The sequence below is a fragment of the Rhinoraja longicauda genome, chromosome 4 (genome assembly GCF_053455715.1).
Source record: "Rhinoraja longicauda isolate Sanriku21f chromosome 4, sRhiLon1.1, whole genome shotgun sequence".
Lineage (NCBI taxonomy): Eukaryota > Metazoa > Chordata > Chondrichthyes > Rajiformes > Arhynchobatidae > Rhinoraja > Rhinoraja longicauda.
This window is the reverse complement of record NC_135956.1, coordinates 58,777,445-58,805,196: the sequence shown is the minus strand read 5'-3', so window position 1 is coordinate 58,805,196 and position 27,752 is coordinate 58,777,445. Positions and strand designations below refer to the sequence as shown.

General features: G+C 41.1%; 1 protein-coding gene across 3 annotated transcripts in view; it reads left to right on the top strand.

The window, feature by feature from the left end:
* cd226 (CD226 molecule) overlaps positions 1–27,752 on the top strand; it is a 122,972-nt gene that overhangs the window by 27,402 nt on the left and 67,818 nt on the right. The window contains exons 4-6 of one of the 3 annotated variants that reach the window (XM_078397806.1): positions 17,022–17,103; positions 17,198–17,258; positions 19,346–19,608. In XM_078397806.1, coding sequence (XP_078253932.1) covers positions 17,022–17,103; positions 17,198–17,258; positions 19,346–19,486 — 284 coding nt within the window. In that variant the 3' untranslated portion in view covers positions 19,487–19,608. Of the gene's footprint in view, positions 1–17,021; positions 17,104–17,197; positions 17,259–19,342; positions 19,609–27,752 lie in introns of those variants that run through there. The other 2 variants (XM_078397805.1, XM_078397807.1) reach the window with 2 other exon arrangements.

Here is a 27,752-nt window from a genome sequence, read left to right as displayed (position 1 = left end):
TAACTTTTGAAAGGATACTCCAACATTGCTTGTGGAATTTAAGACGAATCAAGCATTAGATTGAACGAGAATACATTCGCTACTAGAGTACTGTTCAGCGCGATCGATTTACCATTTAATTATTTCTTTATCTGCACTACTTTCAAATACGAAAGGGATTGTGGGCTTCCCTGAACCAGAAGTGATCACATTTCTTTGCAAATAGTTTATTTTCATATCTTTCCAGCCATTTTTCAATAGATCTTCATGTCCATCAGTATTTTTTAAAGAAAAATAAATCTTATTACTTCTTGGAAAAATATATAGCAGCTTAGTGATTTCAAACACTGCGCCATTTTATTCTGATCGACGGATTGTCGTACATTCTGTCAAGAGATTAAATTTGAGACAGAATTTGTCATAAAACTGAGTCTCAAATCCACCGTGTTGGTCTCAGATGTAAATTAGCTGCCCACTCACTTACTTATCAACAAGCCCTCAGTTATTGCATTCAACCATTTTGACCTATTTATGAAATAACTCTACGATCTTGTTCACAGAAAGCTTGCGCTCATATTACAGTGCAGAAGAATTCTAGAATGGAAAAAAGTGAACTTCATCAGCAGAAACATTACATGCAATTTTCCATTTTTATTGCACATTAAACTATTTATCATAGACAAAGTACTAATGAGATAAAATATCTTTGAAAATAATTGAATTGAATTGAATTTATTTGTCACTCAAAAAAAGAAAATTTAAACAAAATGTCATTACCATACAGTCATAAGATAGAAGGATTCCAATATCTACAGCATTTAACAGATCTACAGATTTTAAAAAAACGTATCTCATTATTTGTCTTCTCGTCACTGATCTTAGTAAATGCATTGGGCCAGAGCACTTCCACAGATGGTGCATTAGCTCTATGATTGCTCACATGGAAGTGTTTTTTCTGAGAGAACCTTGGCAATTATGAGATTTTTTCCCCTCCAGAGGAGAATGGAGTAGATTGCAGGGGAGCCACCATGTGTGTGTTGAGAGAGGAATGTTGGCCAACATCTCGAATGAGTCTGAAGAAGGGTCCCGACCCAAAACATGACCTGTCCATTCCCACTCCAGATGCTGCCTGACCTGCTGCGATTTTCCAGCACTCTGTGTTTCAGATGTCAGCATCTGCAGTTTATTTTGTCTATCATATGAGGCTCTCCCTATCCCAACTTAATTTCCATTCTTGGGCATCCTCCATGGGGTGGTGTCTGCCTGCCTACCTGCATCTTCAGCAGTTGGAAAGTGAACCAGCTGTGTCCTGATATTTGGTATTGGTATTGGTTTTGTATTGTCATTTGTGCTGAGATACAGTGAAAATCATTGTTTTGAGTATCATCCAGGCAAGTAGTTCCATACATATGTACAGTGTGTAGAATATGGTATTATAACTACAGAGAATGTGCAGATTTAGTCATTTTTATGAAATTACAAAAGGACAGAATTTATTATTTTTTTGTAAATCAGCATCTGCCGTTCCTTGGGTCCAGAATTTCTTATTCTGCGGTGAAATACCTTTACTTGAGTATCTTAATGTAATCTTAATGTAATAATATGAAGACTATATTGTATGAATGTACTGTAAATACTGTAGCCTCCTTAACAGTCAGTAGCCATATTTCCCTGTCATTCTGTCCTCACAACTTGTGTATTCCAAAAGTTTTAGTTCTCCCAGGGCCTACTGGGGCACTACACATTTGGTCAATTTCTGGAATTACATCCCTTCAACAATCTCTTACTGTACAGCCCCCCTCCCCCCCCCCCCCATAGAGCCACCTAGCTGCACTAATGTCATGAGGTCAGAAGACATTGGAGCAGAATTAGCTCATTCAGTCCATCGAGTCTGCTCTGCCATTCGATCACGGCTGATCTATATTTCCCTCTCAACCCCATACTCCTGCCTTCTCCCCATAACCTTTGACAACCTTACCAATCAAAAACCTATCATTCTCCACTTTAAAAATACCCAAAGACTTGACCTCCACAGCCATCTATAGCAATGAATTCCATGCATTCCCCACACTCTGGGTAAATAAATTCCTCCTCGCCTCCATTCTAAAGATACGTCATTTTATTCTGTGGCTGTGCCCTCTGGTCCTAGACTCTCCCACTACTGGAAAACTCACTCCGCATCTACTCTATCTAGGCCTTTCATTATTAGCTTGTTTTCAATGATCGCCCTTCTACATTCCAGTGAGAACAGGCCTTGAGTCATCAAACATTCCTCGTACGTTAACCGTATCATTCTCGGGATAATTCTCATAACCCTCCTCAGGACCCTCTCCAATGCCAGCACATCCTTCCGAAGAAATGGGGCCAAAAACTGCTCACAGTATTCCAAATGTAGTCTGACCAGTGGCTTATAAAACCTCAGCATTACATCCTTACTTTTATGTTCTAGTCCTGTCAAAATGAATGCTAACATTGCATTTGCTTTCCTTACTACCGACTCAATCTGCAAATTAACCTTTTAGGAACTCTACTCCAGCACTCCCAAGTCCCTCCAATTTCTGAATTCTCTCCCCATTTAGAAAATAGTCTACACCTTTACTCCTTCTTCCAAAGTGATGATCGTACACTTTGCTGCACTCTATTCCATTTGCTACTTCTTAGCCCACTCCTCCAACCTGTCCATGTCCTTCTGCAGATTCCCTGCTTCCTCAACACTACCTGCCCCTTCACTCACCTTTGTATCAACCACAAACCTGGCCACTAAGTCTAGCACTTTGTAGCTTTGCTTAGGAATGCACTTAGATTGACTCATGTTTTTCACAATATTGCACATCCTATGATTCTGGGAGGTTTTTATAAAACGTCCTTCAGACAAAGGTAGCATTTATCTGTGAAGTGTGAGGCAGGTCACAGACTGAGGTCTGATTTGTTAAAATGTTTATACTGACACACAAAGTGGATATCCGAGGCTACAGCCATATTTACTTTAATTGGCGTAGATCAATTGCATCTTTAGATTTGCAAATCGGCCAGTTGTGCAGAATATTTCATCATTTGTAGATGTATTGTTTCCAGTCTTACTGAGTAAATGGGATCTTCATAAATTTATGCTGAGAGATTGGGTTGCCATGTTGCAAAGCTGCTAACATGCTTATAATAATAAACTATAATTAAATAAATTGCTTGGATTTCAAAGAGGAAAGTGTTTTTGAAATTTAAGAATAACGGTGTTTAGCAATTATAATGTAAAACTAAATGTGTTGGGGCTGACATGAAGTTTAAGCAGCAACTAAATTTTATGAAATATGTCATTTTCAGACTTTAGTGAAAGAAGCTGGTTAAACACATTATTTTAAACCTCCCTTTATATGCTGGACTATAAATTACAGTATATGCTACATTGTGGTTTTTTTGTAAACTAGATGCAAATTACAAAGTGACTCAGTCTATATGTGACATATCTACTCGTTGGCTTAGATTTTTAAACAATTACCCAATGGTGTGTATATCTGATCTCTTCTCACAGGTCCTACCAAATGTTGCTTTTGATCACAATTAATTAGAGTCATCGAGTCATAGAGTAATACAGTGTGGAAACAGGCCCTTCGGCTCATATGGGCGAACATGTCCTAGCTACACTTGTCCCACCTGCCAGCATTTGGTCCATATCCCTCCAAACCTGTCCTATCCATGTACCTGTTTACCTGCTTCATAAATGTTGGGATAGACCCTGCCTCAACTACCTCCTCTGGCAGCTTGTTCCATACATCCACCACCCTTTGTATGAAAAGGTTTCCCCTCAGATTCCTATTAAATCTTTTCCCCTTCACCTTAAACCTATGTCCTCTGGTCCTCGATTCACCTACTTTGGGCAAAAGACTCTGTGCATCTACCCGATCTATTCATCTCATGATCTTATACACCTCTATAAGATCACCCCTCATCCTCCTGCGCTCCAAGGAATAGAGCCCCAGCCTACTCAATCTCTGCCTGTAGCTCAGGCCGTCTAATCCTGGCAACATCCTTGTAAATCTTCTCTGTACCCTTTCCAGTTTGACAAATCTTTCCTATAACACAGCGCCCAGAACTGAACACAATACTCTAAATGTGGCCTCGCCAACGTCTTATACAACTGCAACGTGACCTCCCAACTGCTATACTCAATACTCTGGCTGATGAAGGCCAATGTGCCAAAAGCAATGTTAATGTTTGAAATGTGTTGAGCACACCTGGAAGTAAAAAAAAGATTTGCATGTCAGCTTGCAGGAAAGGTAGCTCGGTTAGAAAAACGGCCATCAAGCTATCTGTGTGAGATAAAAGTGTTGGAAAAAGCATTAAATGTCAGAATGATGTATGGTTATTTAGAACATAGTTTTGTAACCTCAGATTGCACTGATTGTAGATCTGGCCACAAACAGGCTAGTGCAGCTCTCATCACGATCAACAGGAAAGGCATACACTTGAATATGCTTTGCTGCCACTTACATTTTGCTATAGGTTTCACCATGAAAATAGATGACCTTTTGTTTTTTTTAATGTAGTAAAATACTTCATTGCAAACAGGTGTTTGCTCATTTATTGTTTCTCATTTACTGTTTTTAAACATCAGTTTGTTATTAACTGTAACATCCTGTTCTATTTTTTAATGTTTATTTTGCTTCATTGTATGTATTCATTCCATCTCACTGGTTATTTCCACTGACATAGTTTGGACTGTGTGGTGCTTTACTCTGGAGGAAGTCTCTCGTTCAATGTGTGGTTGGTGGCGAGAGGTTGACCTACACTAACGTATTTGCAGTTAATCTTTAACACGTCAGCCTAATCAAATGATAAAGAAAGACAGATAAATCAACAAACCTCTGCATCTTCTTCTTAATATACGTATGTAGGCTATGGACTGCAGCTGCGGTTCTCATCTTTGGTAGAATAGTTAATAGTTTCATTGTTTTCCTTTTATACAAGACCAGTCAGATACCCCATCACCACGACCTAACGACACTTTCCAAGCACCTACTGAGGGACAAAATGACCCACAAAGACAGGTGACTCCCAGGAAGATGAACAATCTCACCACAAATTAAGTAGGGTAACATCTTTAGTACAAACATATGTTATCAATAGTCAATTTATTTATCACGTACACATAAATGTGCAGTGAAATGAAAAATTACCCGCAGTTCAACAATAAGACCAATAAAAATAAGCAATAAAAAACGCAATAACACATACAATCATAAACCAACACCAAACAAAAGAAACATCCATCACAGTGAGTCTCCTCCAGTCACCTCCTCACTGTGATGGAAGGCCAGAATGTCTTTTTCTCTTCCCCTGCCGTCTTCTCCCGCGGTCAGGCTGTTGGAGTTGCCACATCGGGGCGGTCGGGGCTCCCGACATTGAATCAGTGGCAAATAATATTAACTTTCAGAACAAGAAACGGCAGATGCTGATTTACAAAAAAATACACAAATGCTGGAGTAACACAACCGGTCAGGCAGTATCTCTGCACACAAATGAGCAATGTTTTGGGTCAGGACCATTCTTCAGACTGACTGCAGCAGAAGGGAAAAAAACAGGAAGAGAGGTGGGGGCAGGACAAAGCCTGGCAAGAGATAGGTAGATGCAGGTGAGGGGGGGGGGGGGGGGGGGGGTTGATGGGTGGATAAAGGCCAGAGATGGGAAGAAAAATGGGGGTTAGCATCTCATATTCCACTTGGGTAGCTTACAACCCAATGGTATGAAGAATGAATTCTCCAATTTTAGGGGACCAACAACCAACAATCATTTCCTTTTCTCCCATCCTCTTCCACCTATATCCCTTCCTCTGTCTTCACATTTTGTGCATCTTCTCCACTCATCTCCTTATCGCACAGCCTTTTGTCTTCCGATCTCTGGCCATTGTCCACCCACCTGATAATAAATATCCCCTCACCTGCATCCACCTATGACTCGCCAGACTATGTCCCACTTCCAGCTCTCTTTCAGCTTTCTCCCCCCTACTACAATCATCTGAAGAAGGGTCCCCACCCAAAACATCACCTATCCATGTTCTCCAGAGTTGCTACCTGACCTGGTGAGTTACTCTAGCACTTTGTGACTTTTAATGTTAAATTTCACTTTGTTTGATTGTAATAGCAGACTTGGAAAATTGAGATCAGTGTGGTTTTCAGATAAGGCATGTCCGGAAATCACTGGATGAGCAAGTATATCTTAATAAAAATCTGCCTTCATAGTCGTGCTTTCCCATTACCATTGAGAATGGTGTGATACTTAAGCCTCATTAAAGGCAAAGACTCACAGAGAATCTACACCATTGAAGTGCGCCATTTGATGCACTAAGTATTTACACTCCACACAGACTTCTTTCCCATCTCATTCCTTCCTTCAGGTCAGCCACTGCTCACCATTCATAACTGTCTGTTTCTATCAAATCTCACCGTAAATGTGTCGATATTATTTGATTCAGCTCTGTGGCAACAGCATCCATTTATTTCCCACTCTTTGTGCAAATAAATTCTTGTTCAGTCCTTTACTTGAGCTATTGGCTCAAATAAAGGACTGTGTATGCACCCTCATTTCATAGAGTTACTAAGTATTTAAAGCACAGATAGGGCAGTTGACCCATCTGATCTATTTCAGTATTTATGAGCCACGTCCCAGTCTATTTCATTTGATCCTGTCAGCATTCCCTTCCATTCTTTTCTCCTTCATATCTGATCATACTGCCCCATTCATGCAATTTGCCTTGGTCACTCAATATATCAGTATGTTTCACTGTCTAATCACCTGCTGGGTTAAAAACATTTACAATAAATGTATTCTTTCTCCCTATCTCCATTTACCCCCATTCTCCTTCTCTCCCTTTCACCCCTTTCCATTTCCCCCCTTCCTCCCACCCTTCCCCCTCTCTCCCTTTCCCCCCTACCTTTCCCCCACCTCTCTCTTTCCCTCCCTTCCCCTTTCTCTCTTTCCCCTTCTCCCTTTCCTTCACAGATCTACCTAACAGCTTGTTTTGACTTTTAATTCCTTTGCAATTGATCTCTTCTGATAGCATTTGAATGCACTTCCTCCCGTACAATCCTGAAGGTTTGTTAGTCATTGACTATGTCCCTTATCCATGTCATTGACTCTGAGCCAGAACACCTCTTCAGCAAACTCACTGGCAGAAAGATCTCTCCTTGTTGAGAATGATGGGCAATTGATGGCACCGGTTTTAAACAAAGAAAAGAAAAGAAAAGACAAAAGTTTAGCCAGACTGTCCATGGTGGCAGATGAAGTCTCAATGAAAGAATGGACCATTAACCCTCAGCTCTCATGCAGCATAGAGAGACTGGATTTCTATGAAAGCATTTGCTTTGTCCTCAACTTCCATCTTGCAGGCTCCATATTCAATGATCACACTCTATGCTTTCTGTCTACCCTGTAGAACCTTTAGTTTAGTTTGGAGATACAGCACAAAAACAGGCCCTTCGGCCCATCTAATCCAGACCGACCAGCAATCTCCACAAAATCACACTACCCTACGCACACTAGGGATAATTTTTTACATTTACACCAAGCCAATTAACCTACAAACCTGTATGTCTTTGGAGAGTGGGAGGAAACTGAAGATCTCGGAGAAAACCCATGCAGGTCACAGGGAGAACATACAAATCCTTGCAGACAAGCACCTGTTGTCAGGATTGAACCTGGGTCTTTGGCGTTGCTCTATTGCTACGCCACCGTGCCACCCGAGGAGGAACCTAAGAGGAAATTCTCAAACATACACCAAAGTGTTAGCTTAAGTGTCTAGAAGTAGTGGGAAATGGGAAATTAGAGTGTAAGACAAAGCATTTGCCACTCCATTTAAAATCCAAAATTACAATTTATGCACATTTCCTGAGTTGATGCTAATTATGGATTATTTCTAAATTTCCACTTAAGATCAAGTCACATCGCTAGTGTTTATGCCAGCTTTTCATTTGTGATCTTTAAACCAAATTTTGTTGAAGCTTACAGTTTTCCATTAATCTTATTGGCATCCGAATATTTTTGTTTATGTAAATTTTGATGCTCTACGTTTTTGGGGGAAAATTGGCATGAATTTCTGAGTTTGGATGACCATTGAGTGATCAGCAGTCAGGGCCTGGATTCTGAAAGAAGATGGCTGGAAGTTTGGAGGTGAAGGGTGAGAGGGAACTAAGGCAGCTGAGTACTTAGTTTTGGTCATCAATAACAAAGAATGTTAAGGGCTTTTGTGACATGCTCAAAGCGAGAGTTAAGATCTGATAAGCAAAGAAGTAGAGCCTTGTGGTGTTTAACATGTATGTCCCATCAGTAAATTCTGCTGCAGAAAGTTTCTATTTAAAGTAGTGAATTAGCTCATCTACCCAGGCCCCTATCAGTATCAATAAAACTATTGCTGCAAAGAAAAACATTTCAAAAGCCTCAAGATCCTATAAAGTCCCTTCACAGAGCCCCACAAAGAATAAGAAGTTCCATTAGCAAGAGCTCTAGAGAATTCTGGACTGGTCAGATCTAGCTTCTGGACTGGCCTGAATTTCACCATAATTAACAACCTTATGAGAGACTTTTGGCTTCATGGGAGAATAATTTGCCAAGAATGACTAAGGATCCCAGGAGCTATTTAACTATAAATGCAAGATCAAGGCCTTCTTGAGTTGAAAGCTACACTGCATCTCAAGGAGAAAGAAATAACTCTGCAGGGACCAGAAGGTTAAGGTCCATCAGAAAACTTGAACATTAATGAATAGACAGTTGCTGGAAAGAGTGCAAGACGTCCAGCAACTCACCAATAACCATAACGTACATGGATTCTTCATGTTGTCAAGGCCATTTATGGACTAGTACCCAAGGGCCTACCTTACTTACAGCCAGGAAAGGAGGTGAACTTAATAAGGCCACCAAAACTTGTTAGAAGGAATTCTTCAAAAAGTACCTAAACCACAATCCCTCAGTTCCACTGCAAATCAAACCATCGGGTCCAACTTTGCCACCCCACATGGTCACAAGAAATTGAAAATGCCATATATAAATGAGAAGTATGAAAGAAAATAAATTCCACTCCAGCAAGAGGAGAATGTACTAGCGAAACCTTAGAGTTGCCATAACTGTGATCATTCTCCAAGAAAGAAGTCAAATTTCATTGAGATAATGCATCCTTAATTGTATTGTGGATTTGGTCCATCTAATGGCATAGTAGACATGGTCTTCCTCCAGGGGAAATGAAGGGAGAGTATAAGTGCAGATGAAAAGCTGGCTGATCTATAATTACCTGACTCCTGTCATTTTCTATTCTTAAATAGTGTTTGAAAATATCCTTTCCAAAGAAATGGTTTTTTCGTTTGAAACATCAGTGCCAAAGGGCCTGTTTCCACACTGTATCTCTAAACTAGACTAAACTAGAAAATCAAATAGAATTTACTATACTAATACAAGCTTCAGCTGTTTGAGAAAAAAGAACATTTGCAGATTGAGACCTCAGATCCATCACAAAGCCTATTGGACACCACTGATCCTGCCAAGTATGTTTTTCAGCTACAGACCACCAACAACAGTCCCAGCATCAAGGTCCTAATTACATTCAAGAAGCTGGAGCTTCAGAATGCAATGCAGGGCTCCAGAAAAGGTCATTCTATTCTGAACTCCACCACAGCAAGAGGTCACCAGGTGGACAGAGGACATGTGACAAGAATGTTCTCAAAGCCTTTTTTTAAATGGGCTAATTTTACCACACTCTGATGGAAATCCCTTACCCATAACTGCTCACTATAGAGAAGGACTATTCAGGGTGGCATTGACAACCACAAGTACATTCATCAGATGTACATGGTGTCAAATCTGTTTGAGAATGTCCTGCCCCACTTGTGGCAGGATTTATGTGGCCCACATTGACTTCAATGGCCTCAGTCCCCATAGATTTGCAATGGAAACAAATAATCCCCTTAGAGGACATACTAACACGAGTTGTGGCCAACTTCAACTCCATCCCGATCCCCCCTTAATCATTTCCTGACCCTTGATCTCGTTGAGTCTATTTTCCTCAATTTACATAGCACCATTCTCTCTTACTTCAGGATTATCTTCATTAGCTTCTTTTTTTAAATATCATTGAGCCATTCTCAGCCTAATTGCTGACCACACATCTCTTTCTTCTGCACTTAAAGTATGCTGATTACAATTAAAACACAAAGTACTTGTGCTATAACTCCAGGATAAGTGTTCAACTAAGAAAACCAAGCCCAAACCCAAAGTATTCTCTAACTAAATACACCAACTTACAATAAATGACTCCATATGCAGAAAACCCCCCAGCTACCTACGTATTAATTCTCTTTTTAAAAAAAACAAATCCTGTAGATGCAAGTAGATCATTGTGGTTATCAAGTGAGCATCCCCCCTTCATTGGTGTTTCCTTGAGTGAGGCCCACGACACCTCAGGAGGGCTCAACAGTTGGTTCTGGCATCACAGAACAACAACAACACGCCACCCCCCCAACTCTGCCAACTCTGTCCACAAATTTCCAGCTCTCCAAAAGACGATGTGGTTGATCTCGCTATGAAACCTCTCCAACCCACCTCTACCAGACGTACCCTTGCTCTCTATCCTCGCTGTTCAACTTCTGCTGCCAACCCTACATATCTAAGCCGTTTCCTTTCATAAGCCTCAATCACTACCTTCTCCCAAGGCACTGTCAGTTCTATAAAATACACTATCCGCTGACTAACTGACGATAACAATATATCAGGTCTCAAACTAGTACTAATTATTTCCTGTGGAACAACAAGCTTTCCTCCTAAGTCTACCCGCATATCCCTGTCATTGGCTCATACCTATCTGAAAACTTCCCTCCTCTACTTTTCTCTCCCTCACGGGCAAAATTAATTGCTACACTCCCAGTCCTGATGCCTACTGAATTCACCTGTACTCTCCTCCTCTCAATTGCTGCAGCTCTGCACTTCAATACCTGTTTATGCCGCCAAGTATGCTGACCTTGAGTAAGACTTGTCCTACATCCTGACAAAATATGCCTCAACGTTGCCACCTCTGAACACAAGGGACACGCTGGGTCCCCACCTACCCAGTGTTTGAGGTTCTGCGGTAATGGCAGCACATCATAAATAGCCCTTATAAGGAAACTTACATGACCCGCCTCCATGCACCACAGGTTCCTCCAGCTAAACCTCCTCTTTTCTACACTTTCCCAGTTCATCCAATGTCCCTGCTTAACCTGAGCTACTGCCCTTATACATCTCACTGCTTCCTCCTGATGACGTACCTGCTCTATAACCAATTTCCTCCTCTCCGTTGGACCTACTTACTCCACATTGGTTTCCTTGTGCTGAGCCCTGAGCCTCCTTTCCCTTGCTGCACCCTACCAACGATGTCTGTTTGCCTCAGAGCTGCTTGAGCTTCTTCTACTGCCTACTTTGAATTCAACTTCCTTCCTCTAGTTCCACTTGGCACCAGATTACTAACGAAGGCCTCCTTACTCCCTGATAATTGCAACTCTAACCTCACCTTCGCACACTTAAACTTCTTTGTTAGGCTAGACAACGGTAAACGGAGAATACATTTTCCATATAAAGCCACATTACCAAGACACCGTGGAACTTCTAACCATCTCCTAATATATGAATTAACCTTTCTCTTTAACCTTTCCACCTTAGATATTGACACCTTATATACTGTCAATGGCCTCATCAACCTAGGGAATAGCCCAAACTGCAAACACTACAGCTTCAACTTGCCTGGAAGCCCTGACTTCTCTATCCTTTCTAACCCGTCAGTAACACCCTTTCTGTTGCTGAACCTGTTCAGTGTCATCCAACCTCCTGTTATACCACCTACCCATTAAACTTTTAACTTGTTTCTCCATTGTAGACGGGACTTCTTCTTCATTTGCACAGAACCTTTTCTCTACTACCTTTTCTCTTGCCAAATAAATAGTCCATGATTTACTAGGCTTAATCTTCAATCTAGCCCATTTAAGATTATCATTTAACTTCTCTAATAACCTTCATGTACAAGCTACTGTTGTGGTCACCAAGGTTATATCATCCATATAGGCCCTGATTGGAGGGTGGCACAGTCCGTCCTGCCATCTCTCCCCGCCGACGACCCACTGTGATGCTCTAATCACTAACTCCATCGCCATTGTAAACACTAACGGGGAAATAGTACACTCTGCCATAATGCCCATCTCTAGTCTCTGCCGTGCTGTCGTAAAGTCTGCTGTACTAAAACACATTCCAACATCTTGGAAATATGCTTTCACTAAATTTACTATTGATCCTGGAACTTTAAAGAAATCAAAAGCACTCCAAATAAGACCATGTGGCACAGATCCAAACGCATTTGCCAGGTCCAAAAACACTACATGCAAATCTCTTCTCACGAGCTTGGTTATTTCCCTTCCACGAGCAATGCTTCCCCCTTAAGATTTTCTCCCACATCAATCGTCCCCTTAATAAAACCTCCGTCACACCGTTCTCTTCAACAACCAGTAGAATTCTAATCTTTTCATTTCAAGTAACCATTGAAATTGAGAATGTGCACATTTCTTTCTTCCATTGTTCCCTGTATGGGTTTACCTTGTTCCGTTTCTCTCATTCCAGAAGGTATAACATTGCCTATTCAAAGTCGATGATTGCATTCCATTAGACTATAGTTGTTAAACATTATCTCTCTCAAACCTTTGCAGAGCTCATTGCACTCTCTGTTCACACTTATCCTTCATTTACATCAAACAAATGATCTTACTTGACTCCAACCCCCTGGATAACTTTATAAATAAGTACTGTATTCATCTTGCCTGCGTGCAGTAACTTCATGATTGCCCAAGTTTCTGCCCTTGGATTCTTAATTTTCTTTGTTAGTAATTACCCTCTCCAACCTTGTGTCCATCACTCTCAATGTTCTGTTTGGGATCTTGCCAGATATCAGCTTGCAAATAAACCAAAAATAACATTGACAAGATCAAAACACAAAATGTTGGAGAAATTTAGCTGATCAGGCAGTATCTCTGGAGGACATGGATAGGCAAGGATTCAGATCAGGACCCTGACTCAGACTCCAGATGGGTTATGACCTGAATCATCACCTATCAATGCTCTCCAAAGATGTTGGCAGATATACTGAGTTTCTCCAGCATTTTGTGATTTGCTCAAGAATCCAGCATCTGAAGTTCCTTGTGTAGTAAGAAACTGCCGATGCTGGTTTACCCTGACGATGGACGCAAATGCTGGAATAACTCAGTGGGTCAGGCAGCATTTCTGGAGAGAATCATTTTCTCCAGAAATGCTACCTGATCCGCTGAGTTACTCCAGCATTTTGTGTCTATCTGAGGTTCCTTGTTTCTCCTTTTGACATACGCAAGATGAATGATTCCCCATCCAGCTTGGCCTAAATTCCTAGTTCCATCCTCTACACCAGGATTTGATTTCACCGGTGCACATCTCAGGTTTTGTTTGGTTTTGGAGCTGATCATTGTATCATCCCCAGAGTTGTGCAATTCGTCAACAATAGCTGCCCCTACACTTGTATCACTAGCATCGCCATTACCATCTGCACCGTTGTCACACCCATTCTTGACCTTCAAATGTTTCCATATCTGATCACCCAAAATCAGAAACCATGTTGTCTGCAGACATTTTGTAGTCTGTCACTGCCATGATGTTGGAAATCACTTTCATTCATCATCCCAAATTGTGTTTCATATCCAGGTTTTGATTTAAAATCCCTAACCAGCTCCTTGGCCTATCCTCTGCAAAAACTGCCTCTTGTCATAAGGAATAGGAGTAGAATTAGGCCATTCGGCCCATCAAGTCTACTCTGCCATTCAATCATGGCTGATCTATCTCTCCTAACCCCATTCTCCTGCCTTCTTCCCATAATCCCTGGCACCTGTACTAATCAAAAAATCTATCTATCTCTGCCTTACAAATATCCACTGACTTGACCTCTACAGACTTCTGTGGCAAAGAATTCCACAGACTCACCACCCTCTGACTAAAGAAATTTCTCCTCATCTCATTCCTAAAAGAATGTCCTTTAATTCTGAGGCTGTGACCTCTAGTTCTTGACTCTCCCACGAATGGAAACATCCTCTCCACATCCACTCTATCCAAGCCTTTCACTAGTCTGACTCATCTACGTGTCAAATATCCCGATCCCAGTGGTCAGGGTCCCAGTCATCCTGTGATAACATAGTGTGATTTTTTTTACTAGGTCCACCCACGATTCCTTCTTATTTAATTTCTTTTTGTTATTGCACAGTAGCTAATCTATAGGCAGTATTGATTTGTTTCAATTCTGCCTTATTCCTGCACAGCCTTTGCTGTCTCAGTCAAGGTCATGCAGTGTTTTTCCAGAATGGATGGCTCCTCTTTTAATCCTTCAGTTTCAGAATCAAGTTTTTCATTTGTGATATTCTGCTGTCTTAGTGCAGCAGCAAATATCCATTATGCTTGTGGGAGGTTCTCTTTCTTCTGGAGGAAGTTGGTTCCCACCAACGACAGCTTTTCTGGCTTATCATAGAATATAGGTGCAGGAGTAGGCTATTTGGCCCTTCGAGACAGCACCACCATTCAACATGATCATGGGTGGTCATCCTAAATCAGTACCCCGATCCTGCTTTCTCCCCATATCCCTAAGAGCCCTAAGAGCTAAATCTAACTCTCTCTTGAAAACATCCAATGAAATGGCCTCCACTGCCTTCTGTGGCAGAGAATTCCACAGATTCACAACTCTGGGTGAAAATATTTTTCCTCATCTCAGTCCTAAATGGCCTACCCCTTATTCTTAAACTGTGACTCCTGGTTCTGGACTCCCCCAACATCGGGAACATTTATCCTTCAACTCTCTCTCCCAATACATAGGAGATCCCCATTTGCTTAATACATTAGCTTAGCTACCGAGCCCCTCAGAGTTGCCTGCCCATCCTGGGATCTCAAAAGTCCCTGGTTTCAAATCTTTGGTCTCCTTTCTCAACATGGTCATTGAATCCTGCTGACTAGACCAAAATGTAAGAACGTTTCAAAGAACACTTCAACCATATAAAGTCAAAACATAACATTTTTGTGTCTATTGTCAGTTTAAACCAGCATCTGCAGTTCCTTCCTACACATAACATTTATTAAAATAGCAATAAAGCAGCAATAAAACAATGAGTCTCACACCATTCTTCTGCACATCAGGAACTTGAACTTATGGCAGCCTGGCCTGAACCTGTGTCTCCTGGCATCATTGAAGATCCTGGCCCAAGGAGGGGTTCAGTGAGCTCGCTTGCAGCAAGCACATATAATTAATAAACCCGTGCTTCTTCCCTGATCTAAAAACAGTCAACTATATTTCAAACTTGTCCGATCCATGTACTTGTCTAACTGTTTCTTAAACATTGGGATAGTCCCAGCCTCAACTACCTCCACTGGCAGCTTGTTCCATACACCCACCACCCTTTGTGTGAATATAGTTTCTATATCCCAAACTGACCATGCTTTTGCTATCTCATTGGAAAATATTCACATCGTCTTTGTCAATGTCTGGCCGTGTGTGTGGTCATGTTCATGTGGTTTCTGCTACTTTCTCCTCAGCATACCGGAGACTATGAACATTATTACCTCAATAGGGTATCAACTCGAACAAAGAGACTCCCAAAGTAAACTTTATTTACAACATACTTTATTTGTACTCAAATTCCTCGACCAGGATGGTGTGTCATTAATTTCCAACAACTCCACATTTGGTTCATTATTCTAATTTATCACTGATTATGCTAAATCACAAGACTCAGCTTGGATTTAAATATTGCACCTATGAGGTGAACTGACTACCTCACTACAAAATGGGATTTGCACCCTGCTCTAAGTTCCAAACTCAGGGTCTTCCTTCTGCTATGATTGTTCCCAGGTTATCACCACCAACGTCCTGATGGCCCCTCTTTTATACAGTTTCTTATGATCTTCTCAAAGGTTTGACTGTGTACCCATGTCCAGGACCTCATAACTTGAGGTTATTCATTCAAAGGTTGGGTAAACAGGACACGTCTTGTCCACTGTTCCCTTTCCCATCCCTAATTTAGAGACCTAGGCCTCCGTTGAGGTTTAGCAATCTTCCAGAATCAGAGGCCTTTGTCTGGTTGCACTTCCTCTTCCCACCAGACCAGAGAGCTGATGTAAAGTTGACCTTTCTCACAATGCATGTTTTCTCCGATGCGTAGAAGCTACATGAACATGACCACACGCATGGCCAGCCAGTGACTTATTTTTCTATCATGGACACTATTATTTCCTAGATAACCATATGGCCACAAGATTTAGACGTCATTTTAAACTGCCATCTCTTTTATTCCCATTATTAAAAATGATCATTTTGCATAAAAAGTAGTACTACTTTGCCTCACCTTCAGCAGATATTTGTCCAGAAAACTAATGTAAGTATTTGATCCACCTTTGATGGAGCCACAGTAATGAATGACACAAAGTTGAAAGACCTTTCTGTTCAACACATTTAGTTAGGTCAAGGTTTTTTATGGTAGAAACCAGATATCTTACAGAAAACTATGAGGCAATTAATTGCATGGTTGAAATTGATTACCTCTGAAGAATGGCACTGATGTAGCACTGGATCAAATCATCTGCTCATCATCTGGGATGCAGGAGGTTGGCAATAACCCATTAAGGCACGTGTACAAATCAAAATAGGAGGGCCAAGTCTGTTCGCCCAGTGTGATAGAGGCAAAATGTTTTATATCCTGCAGCCCTCCGTAATCTCCCTCTCAGTTGTCCAATCCATGACCTTTGTTTGGACTGAAGAAGGTGCCCAACCCAATACCTAGTCTATCCATTTCCTTGGCCACAGATGCTGCCTGTCTCACTGAGTTCCTCCAGCAGTTAATATTTTCTCAACCATGATAACTGGTTATCCGGTGGGAGGTGGAACAAAACAAACAACTTTTTTTAAAAAACAAGCAAAATAAATTATTGCTTCTATTTAGTTAATGTGTAACATGCTGATTTACTTTTATCTTCTTCATTTGCAGATTTTAAAATGTTTCTGATTATTGGTGTGATTGCGTTTGTGGCCCTTTTATTAATAATCAGTATTGGTGCCTATGTGTGGAGGTACGTATTCCGTGATTTTCATAAATTGTCTGGGAAAAAGATTTGTGCAATGATTAATCTGCATCATACTAAGGCATACTATTCTTTTCATTAGGAGAAATAAATTGAAAAGGGCCAGAAGACAATTAAAAAGCATGACCATCGAAATAAATCAGGCAAGCAAACCTTTGTACAATTATTTAGTAAGCATTACTATATTATTTGCAGACAATGACCTATCAACTTGGAATTGGTGGTTACAATGCAAAAATAGGAGTTTCTTAAAGTAAATGTATACACTAATTATTGGCACAAGATTCTGCTCCCAATCCTTCCACTTATACAGCATCCATTCTTACAAATTGGAAAGAGCAATGGGGTGAAGAATGTCACTTCAAATTTTAAATGGACTGAAATATAAAATGAGATATGATTTTTCTTACCTGTAATATTTGTAAGAATCTTAGAAAGTATACACCTATCTCTTAACTCCAAATCGCACCTTTGTGAGAATCGTCAAAGTGATAATTAAGAAGAGACTTGATAATGGATTTTCAATGTTCTGAAACATTAAAAATTAAAGATGTTGTTGACCATGTTCCACTAATGTTTTAGTGTAGAGTTTTTCAAGAAAATGGTAGAGACTTGGACATGCTGAGCTATATTTTCCTCAAGATATTCCTCTTCATACTGTAAAGAGACCAGGTTTGCCCATCCTTTACAAAGTATTGGATGGTCACAGATTGGTACTTTAACAAGGGGCAACCCTTGTTCACTTTGCTAAATCCTTGCTAAATTTGCCCTTTCCAAAATCATTTTGCAACCAATGTGGCCTGATTTAGCAGAATTGACAAGTAAGCTGAGTGTGTGGAAGTGTATTCACCTTCAAAAGCATGTGTGTAAATATCACCGATCAGGGCTCAATAGGACCATGCAACAGATTGTTTCTCATGCAAGATACACAAGCACTTTGTAACCTTGTTAAATTATTTAAATCTGTCACAAATGATATATCTACAGCAAATCACAAGGTGCTGGAGTTACTCAGCAGGTCAGGTAGCATCTGTGGAGGGCATGGGAAGGCATCATTTTGGGTCTGGACCCTTTTTCAGACTGTTTGTTGTGAAGGGGAGAAGGTGGAGAAAGCTGGAATGGAGAGGTGAGGTGGGGACAATGCCTGGCAAGTGATAGGTGGAACAGGTGAAGGGGTGTGAAGAGGCAGATGGGTGGAGAAAGTGACTAAGGTTGGATATGAAAAGGAGAAAAAAGGGTGTCAGATAAGGAGAGGTGTAGAGAAATTAAAGCCAGAGAAAGGGATATAGGTGAAAGGGGATAGGGATGGGGAGGGTGAGGGAGGATACCCTTTGACTATCCAGGTTGATTAACGCTTTGAAGAGAAAGCAGACTTCACTTTGCCATTAGCAGCCCATACAGGAATTTCCGACATTGCCTTGGGTTTCCATAAAACATTCATAATTTTCTTTTATAGAATCTTTATTTTCTGGCTGATATGAGCTGATTGTGAGCTGTTGAAGTCAATATAAAGGTAAATTAATTAAAGGGTCAGGTGACACTTGATGGACGATGGTAATGAATGATGGATGCACTGACTGGCAAAAGGTGACTGACAGGCTATTAACATGTACTCAGTGTAACAGGTGCAGGAGTGAGGCACTAGGCGCCTCAAGCTTGCCCCGCCATTCAATATCATGGCTGATCTACCGCAGACCTTAACTCCTCTCTTCCAGATCCCCAAGGTCCTCAATTCCTCGATCTTTCAGAAATCCATTTACCTCCACATTAAATACTTCCAATGAGCTGCCCTCCATAACTTTAAGATAGAGAATTCCAGTAATTCACCATTCTCCGTGGGAAGAAATTTCCATTGTCAAAATTGGTTGTGATGAAAACATTTGGAGTGAGTGTAGCACTAAGTGCCTCCTTATCCAGGAACTTTTCTTGAAGTGTATGGACAACAATAGTCCTAACAAAATATTCCACAGATTTTTAATATTATTGAGTTAATAGATGCTTCTCTCAGAAAATAATAAACTAATTGGAAGGGTACAATTGTACTTAAACTCAAACTTTGAAAAGCTTTTCTCACTCTCTGTAAATAGGTATCGCTCTTTTCTCTCAATATTATTTGTATTTATTTGTATAGATATTAATTGTTAACTTTATTAAAAACCAAATTCAGATAGTGTTTAGTATTTGTGGGTGCCTGAGAAACAATTCTAATAGTACTCTTTACTAACAGCAGAGAAGAGCCGACCAAAACAGCTATGCATTTTCTTCTGCCTCGGGCCGAGCAAGTTCCAGGACTGCTGAAAATCAAAGACAAGACATTTATGTTAACCTGCCGAAAACCACGCAGAAAGGCAGACAAAAGCCCTATAAGTAATGTCATTAACGGAGCTTGGACCAGTCTTTGACAGCACAGACAGCTCTTTGTTTATATTTTCATTTCCTTCACTGACAAAGTGATTAATTCTATCTCTAAAAAGTGAGCATTGCTTTGATCCAAAATCCTGTAACATACAATTTTATAGTCTTCAGATTTTGAAAGTGTTCCATTTGTTTAGATATTAAATGCTCTATGATTTTTTTCAACTTCTAAAACTTTTGGTTATGGCAATTGTATATTTATTTTACCAATGAGCATAATAAGAAATAAAGTGTTGGTTCCTAAGAAACTAAACAAAACCAGTTCTTAAAGGAAGTTTGGTATTGGGATCACATGTCATTGCTATTGGTATTATATCTCATACTCACCGCTCTTCTCTATGCCAGTGAGGCCTGGACTGTCTACAGCAGACATGCCAAACAGCTCAACCACTTTCACTTGAGCTGCCTACGCAGACTCCTTCACATCAGGTGGCAGGACAAAATTCCCAACACAGAGGTCTTGGAATGGGCTGGAATCCCCAGTGTCCACACCCTCCTACGGAAAGCCCAAGCCAGATGGGCAGGCCATGTCATCAGAATGCCCGAGAGTCGACTGACAAAAGCAGCTTCTGTATGGAGAACTGTGGCAGGGCAAGCGCTCAGTAGGAGGACAGAAGAAACGGTTTAAGGACTGCCTCAAAGACTTGGACATCAACCTCAGCACTTGGGAGTCCCTTGCTCTGGACCGCCCACCCTGGCGTAGCAAGCTCACCACAGGAGCCCGTGCAGCAGAGAACAGACGCACGACAGAGGCCCAGAGGAAATGCACCGCGCGCAAGGCCCGGGCTACCTCCACTTCCACTGCAGCACCCATCCACTTGTGTCCTACATGTGGGCGTGCCTTCCGGGCCCGGATTGGCCTCACCAGTCACTTCCGGACCCACAGTCACCAATCCTCCAACTGAAAGTGAAGTCATGATCATCTTCGAACCCAAAGGACGAACAACAACAACAATAACAACAACATATCTCATTACATATTATTAGGTGCCGAGAGAAAGTACATTATATTGAACAGGCAAAAATATAAATTTTAACCAAATTGTAAACATCATACAATTATACTTTTTTCACTGAAAAATTGTTTGTTTAGGTTATGAGTTCTTAATTTGACTCCTCAGTTTAAGATCATGGAACCAAATCAAAGCACATGAACAAATGGGCAAAAAGACAGAAAGGCACATGAAAAAAGAAAATGTAAGGAATATCATGATAATGCTACATAGAAGGACATTAGTGGTTAAAGATTGTCAAAATGGTTAAGATATTGAAAAGGCAGTGGTTAGTTCAGAGAAAAACCCTTCACAACCTGACCTGCTGAGTGTTTCTAAAATGTTCTGCTTCTTTTGAGGCAATTATTAATATATTTGTGCAGATTGGGAAAAGCTAAAGGCACTTGAACTGGTGGATTGCAAACTTTGGAGGGAGTCAGAATGATTATGGATCAAGAAGGATGATGAAGGAGATACTGGAGATGTCAGCCATTGTGTAGTAACATCACTGATAAGGAGAAAGGTGGCCGCGGAGCAGACATATTTTAGGAGGAGAAAAAAAAAGCATTTTAATGATGGAATGGATTGGGGAAGGAGACTAAACTAAATGTGAGTTTTGAGCTTTTTTGAGCTGAAAACATTGATGGAATAAAGGCCAAAATATTTGGAGGTCAGAAGTGGCCAGCAATAGTATGTTGATATTTAGTCTGATGTTAGCTAGATTATCGACATCTTAATATAAGGCAATTAAATAGAGAGTATTCTGGAGGTGACAAAAGAGGCAGAGTGGGGAATTCGCGGTCAGTGGAATCGCGGTCAGTGAGTATAGGAGCAAAGAGGTCCTTCTGCAGTTGTATAGGGCCCTATCGAGACCACACCTGGAGTACTGTGTGCAGGTTTGGTCTCCAAATTTGAGAATGGACCTTCTTGCTATTGAGGGAGTGCAGTGTAGGTTCGCTAGGTTAATTCCCAGAATGGCGGGACTATCGTATGTTGAAAGACTGGAGCGACTGGGCTTGTATACACTGGAATTTAGGATGACAGGGGATCTTATTGAAACATATAAGATTATTAAGGGATTGGACACGTTAGAGGCCGGAAACATGTTCCCAATGTTGGGGTAGTCTAGAACCAGGGGCCAGAGTTTAAGAATAAGGAGTAGGCCATTTAGAACGGAGATGAGGAAAAACTTTTTCAGTCAGAGAGTTGTAAATCTGTGGAATTCTCTGCCTCAGAAGGCAGTGGAGGCCAATTCTCCGGTTGCTTTCAAGAGAGAGCTAGATAGAGCTCTTAAGGATAGCGGAGTCAGGGGGTATGGATGGGGAAAAGGCAGGAACGGGGTACTGATCGTGAATGATCAGCCATGATCACATTGAATGGCGGTGCTGGCTCGAAGGACCGAATGGCCTACTCCTGCACCTATTGCCGATTGTCTATTTTAAAGGACATCTCCATGTGTTTGCATGCTGACCATTACCGAATATAGTCAGCCTACAATATGGCTTCTTAGAACAGCTTATGATCAGCATACAAGGGAATAGACAATTCTGGATTTGTTGTGTAATAAACTGGATTGGTTTAGGGAGTTAAGGTAAAGGAACCCCTAAGAGAACCCCTAAGAACAGGAAAGCAGAGTATTACCTGAATGGTGACCGATTAGGAGAGGGGGAGATGCAACGTGACTTGGGTGTCATGGTGCACCAGTCATTGAAGGCAAGCGTGCAGGTGCAGCAGGCAGTGAAGAAGGCGAATGGTATGTTGGCATTCATAGCAAGAGGATTTGAGTTTAGGAGCAGGGAGGTTCTACTGCAGTTGTACAGGGCATTGGTGAGACCGCACCTGGAGTATTGTGTGCAGTTTTGGTCTCCTAATCTGAGGAAAGACGTTCTTGCCTTAGAGGGAGTACAGAGAAGGTTCACCAGATTGATCCCTGGGATGGCGGGACTTTCATATGAAGAAAGACTGGATAGACTAGGCTTGTACTCGCTGGAATTTAGAAGACTGAGGGGGGATCTTATAGAAACATATAAAATTCTTAAGGGATTGGAGAGGCTAGATGCGGGAAGATTGTTCCCGATGTTGGGGGAGTCCAGAACCAGGGGTCACAGCTTAAGGATAAGGGGGAAGTCTTTTAGGATCGAGATGAGAAAACATTTCTTCACACAGAGAGTGGTGAGTCTGTGGAATTCTCTGCCACAGAAGGTAGTTGAAGCCAGTTCATTGGCTATATTTAAGAGGGAGTTAGATGTGGCCCTTGTGGCTAAAGGGATCAGGGGGTATGGAGAGAAGGCAGGTACAGGTTACTGAGCTGGATGATCAGCCATGATCATATTGAATGGCGGTGCAGGCTCGAAGGGCCGAATGGCTTACTCCTGCACCTATTTTCTATGTTTCTATGTTTCTAAGAGGTAATGACCATGATATAATAAAATTCAACCTGCAGTTTGAGATGGAGTAGATGAAATGAGATATGTCAGCAGTATTGTTAAATAAAGGTAACTACAGAGTCATGAGGGAGGAGTTGGCTAAAGTTATTTGGCAAGGGACCCTAGCAGGGTGACTGTGGAGCAGCAATGGCAGGAGTTTCTAGGAGTAATTTGGAAGATGCAAGATCTTTTCATCCCAAAGAGGAAGAAAGATTCTATGGGAAGAATGAGGTGACGATGGCAGACAAAGGATCGCAAAAACAGAAAATAGAAAGCATAAAATATTGCAACGATTGGTGGAAAGCTAGAGGATTGGGGGGCTTTTAAAAACAGAAGGTAACTAAAAAGGCAATAGGAGGGAAAAGATGAAATATGAAGATAAGCTAGCCAATAATATAATAGAGGATAGCATAAGTTTCTTCAGAAATATAAAGAATAAAGGAAAGGTGGACATTAGAGAGGTAGTAATGGGGAATAAAGAAATGGCAGATTAATTGAATTAGATTTTGCGTCAGTCTTCACAGTGGAAGACACCAGCAATTCAAATCATCAAGGAGCATTTCTGTTACAAAGAAGAGATAACTGTTGCTGTTAGTGGAGTTGCTGTTATTAAGAAGAAGGTGCTTGGGAAGTTGAAAGGTCTAAGTCACCTGGACCAAATGGACTACACCTAGAGCATCTGAAAGAGGTAGCTATAGAAATTATGGAGGCATTGGTCATAATCTTTCAAGAATAGCAGTAACAGGATCATTCTGAGTCAGCATGGATTTACGAAGGGGAAATCATGCTTGACTAATCTTCTGGAATTAAAAAGTAGACAAGGGAGAGCCAGTGGATGTAGTGTACCTGGACCTTCAGAAAGCCTTTGACAAGGTCCCACATAGGAGATTAGTGGGCAAGATTAGAGCACATGGTATTGGGGGTAGGGTACTGACATGGATAGAAAATTGGCTGGCAGACAGGAAACAAAGAGTAGGGATTAACGGGTCCCTTTCAGAATGGCAGGCAGTGACTAGTGGGGTACCGCAAGGCTCGGTGCTAGGACTGCAGGTATTTGCAATATACATTAACTACTTAGATGAAGGGATTAAAAGTAACATTAGCAAATTTGCAGATGACACAAAGCTGGGTGGCAGTGTGAACTGTGAGGAGGATGTTATGAGGATCCAGGGTGACTTGGACAGGTTGTGTGAGTGGGCAGATGCATGGCAGATGGAGTTTAATGTGGATAAATGTGAGGTTATCCACTTTGGTGGAAAGAACAGGAAGGCAGATTATTATCTGAATGGTGTCAAGTTAGGAACTGGGGAAGTACAAAGAGATCTGGGTGTCCTTGGTCATCAGTCACTTAAAGTTAGCATGCAGGTACAGCAGGCAGGCTAATGGCATGTTGGCCTTTATGACAAGAGGAGTTGAGTATAGGAGCAAAGAGGTCCTTCTGCAGTTGTACAGGGCCCTAGTGAGACCACACCTGGAGTACTGTGTGCAGTTTTTGTCTCCAAATTTGAGGAAGGATTATCTTGCTATTGAGGGCGTGCAGCGTAGGTTTACTAGGTTATTTTCCGGAATGGAGGGACTGTCGTATGTTGAAAGACTGGAGTGACTAGGCTTGTATATGCTGGAATTTAGAAGGATGAGAGGGGATCTTATTGAAACATATAAGATTATTAAGGGATTGGACACATTAGAGGCAGGAAACATGTTCCCAATGCTAGGAGAGTCCAGAACCAGGGGCCACAGTTTAAGAATAAGGGGTAGGCCATTTAGAACGGAGATGAGGAAAAGCTTTTTCAGTCAGAGAGTTGTAAATCTGTACCTCAGAAGGCAATGGAGGCCAATTCTCTGGATGATTTCAGGAGAGAGCTAGATAGAGCTCTTAAAGATAGCAGAGTCAGGGGGTATGGGGAGAAGGCAGGAACGGGGTACTCATTATGAATGATCAGCCATGATCACATTGAATGGCGGTGCTGGCTCGAAGGACCAAATGGCCCACTCCTGCACCTATTGTCTATTGTCTAATCACTAATCAGGAATGGTTCCAGAGGATTGGAAAATTACAAATGTTACTCCCCTGTTCAAGAAACGAGTGAGGCAAAGGAGGGAAACTGTACGCTGGTGTGCCTGACCAGTGGTAGGTAAGATTTTAGAGTTCATTGTTAAGGATGAGGTTTCCGTGTACTTACAAGCACATAATAAAAGAGGCTGAATTCAGCATGGGGAGATCTTGCCTGACAAATCTGTTGGAATTCTTTGAGGAAGTAAATAGCAGGAGAGACAAAGGAGAGGCAGTGGATGTTGTTTACCTGGATTTTCTGAAGTGCTTTGATAAGGTGTTGCTTGTGAGGCTGTTAAACGAGAAGGGAACATGGTATTAGAAATTCTAGCACAGGATAGCAGGTTGGTGGATGGCTGAAGGCAAAGAGTTGGGATAAAAGGGTATTTTTCTGATTGGCTGCCAGTGACTCGTGATGTTCTGCAGATGTTGGTGTTGGGGCCACTACCTTTTACGTTGTATATCAATGATTTGGATGATGGAATTGATGGTTTTGTGGCCAAGTTTGCGGATGAGACAAAGATAGGTGGAGGGGTAGGTAGTGTGGAGGAAGCAGGGACTCTGTAGAAGGACTTGGACAGGTTGCGGGAGTAGGCAAAGTAGTGTTGGATGGAATACAGCATAGCAAATTGCGACATCATTCAGTTTGGTAGTAGGATTAAAGGCATAGACTATTTTCTAAATGGGTGGAGGATTCAGAAATTGGAGGAGCAAAGGTACTTGGGAGTTCGGGTGCAGCATTCCCAAAAGGTTAATTTGCAAGTTGAATTGGTAGGAAGAAAGGCAAATGCAATGTTGCCATTTATTTCAAGAGAACTAGAATATAAAAATAGGGATGTAATGCTGAGACTTTATAAGTCTCTGGTCAGACTGTGTTTGGAATATTGTGAGCAGTTTTCGGCCCCATATCTGAGTAGGGATGTGCTGGTGTTGGAGAGGGTCCAGAGGAGGTTTACGAGAATGATCCTGTGGATGATTGGGTTAACATTTGATGTGCGTTCGACAGCTCTGGCCTTGTATTCCATGGAGTTCAGAAGGATGAGGGGGGAACTAATTGAAACTTATCGAATAGTGCAAGGCCTGGAGTGGGTGGATGTGGAGAGGATGTTTCCAGTACTATGAAAGTCTAGGACCAGAGGGCACAGATTCAGAATAGATGTACCTTTAGAAAGTAGATGCGGAATTTCTTTAGTCCGAGGGCGTTGAATCTGTGGAATTCATTGTCACAGACAGCTATGGAGGCAAGTCATTGGGTATTTTTAAGATGGAGATTGACAGGATCTTGATTACTAAGGGTGTCAAAGGTTATGGGGAGAAGGCAAGAGAATGAGGTTGAGAGGGAAAGATAGGTCAGCCATGATTGAATGTTGCAGTAGACCAGATGGGCCGAATGGCCCAATTCTGCACCTTTGTCTTATGAACTTCTGAATAGAAGTACCCGATTCCTCAAAGAATCGCGATACCAGCAAGCACACCTGAGAAATAAGTCAGTGAAAGATAATTTTCCTTCTCTCTGTTAAACAATGCCCCTGTGGATCACCCAATTTATTAAGGATGCTGAGAGTAAAACACAAATTAAGAATGGAATTTGAAATCTTGTTCTAAAAGTCCTCATCCGATTCTAGGAGAATTTGGAGGAGATTTTCTTTGCAACTTGCTTGGATAATTCAACATTAAAAAAACTGGTCTTTTATTCAACAAATTTCTACCAGTGCTTACAATGCCAATATCCCATCCCCCTTTTACATCATTGCACTCATCTCATTCCAACCCACATATAAGGATATTGTGTGTGCAGTGTAGAAGAGCATGCTCAAGAATAAGGTTGTGTTGCACTTAGTCTTTAAATGGTCCCAAGTACTACGTGGTGCCTTTGTGTTCTTTTTTACTGACATTTAAAATTCACAGTTGCTGAACAGAATAAGCTCTCAGTGGAACTGGCAGCAATGCGAAGATGATTGTTCCACTTTCAAGCAGCTTTACTTGGCTTGCCTCCTAAATCATGCTTATTAAACCATGTTTAATTGAAATTATTTAATTTAATTGGGCAATGCTACATAATGTTGAATACCTTCACAATGTCGTTATTGAGAAATTGAGGTCCAAAGGTGATGCAGCATTCCCAAAAGGTTAATTTGCAAGTTGAATTGGTAGGAAGAAAGGCAAATGCAATGTTACCATTTATTTAGTGTATTAAAGACAATTGTTTGTACATAATCAACTAGCTCTTATGTTGTTTGTCATATAAGAATACAAAAATGTCACTGTGCATAAAATAAAAAGACACAAATCTAAACACATTGTTTGATAAAGCCAATAATTTATTTCCATGAGCAGTCACACAGAACCATAAGTTACAACATAAAATAACATCTACTGAAAACCATACTCAGAAATACAAGTGAAGTATGAAATGAATAGAGGGCTGTGGATAATAATAGGCAAGATAGAAATTTCCTTTGGATACGGATATAGACCAGTTTGATGAATATGGTTAGACTTCAATATCTCATTTTCAACAGATTGCTCCTGTCATTAAGTGCATGAGATAAACAACAAAAACAAAACTAAAAAAGGGACTGGAGATCGATAGTTTTCACTCAACCTTTTTGTACAAAACAAAACTAACTGCTAGTTATCATATCTAAGCAGTTTCAGAATGCAGACTGATATTCTCACATCCATCGTTAGTGGGATATATTGTCACATTAGGACATTTCTAGACAGGTATTCTGTTCTTGGAATAATCTA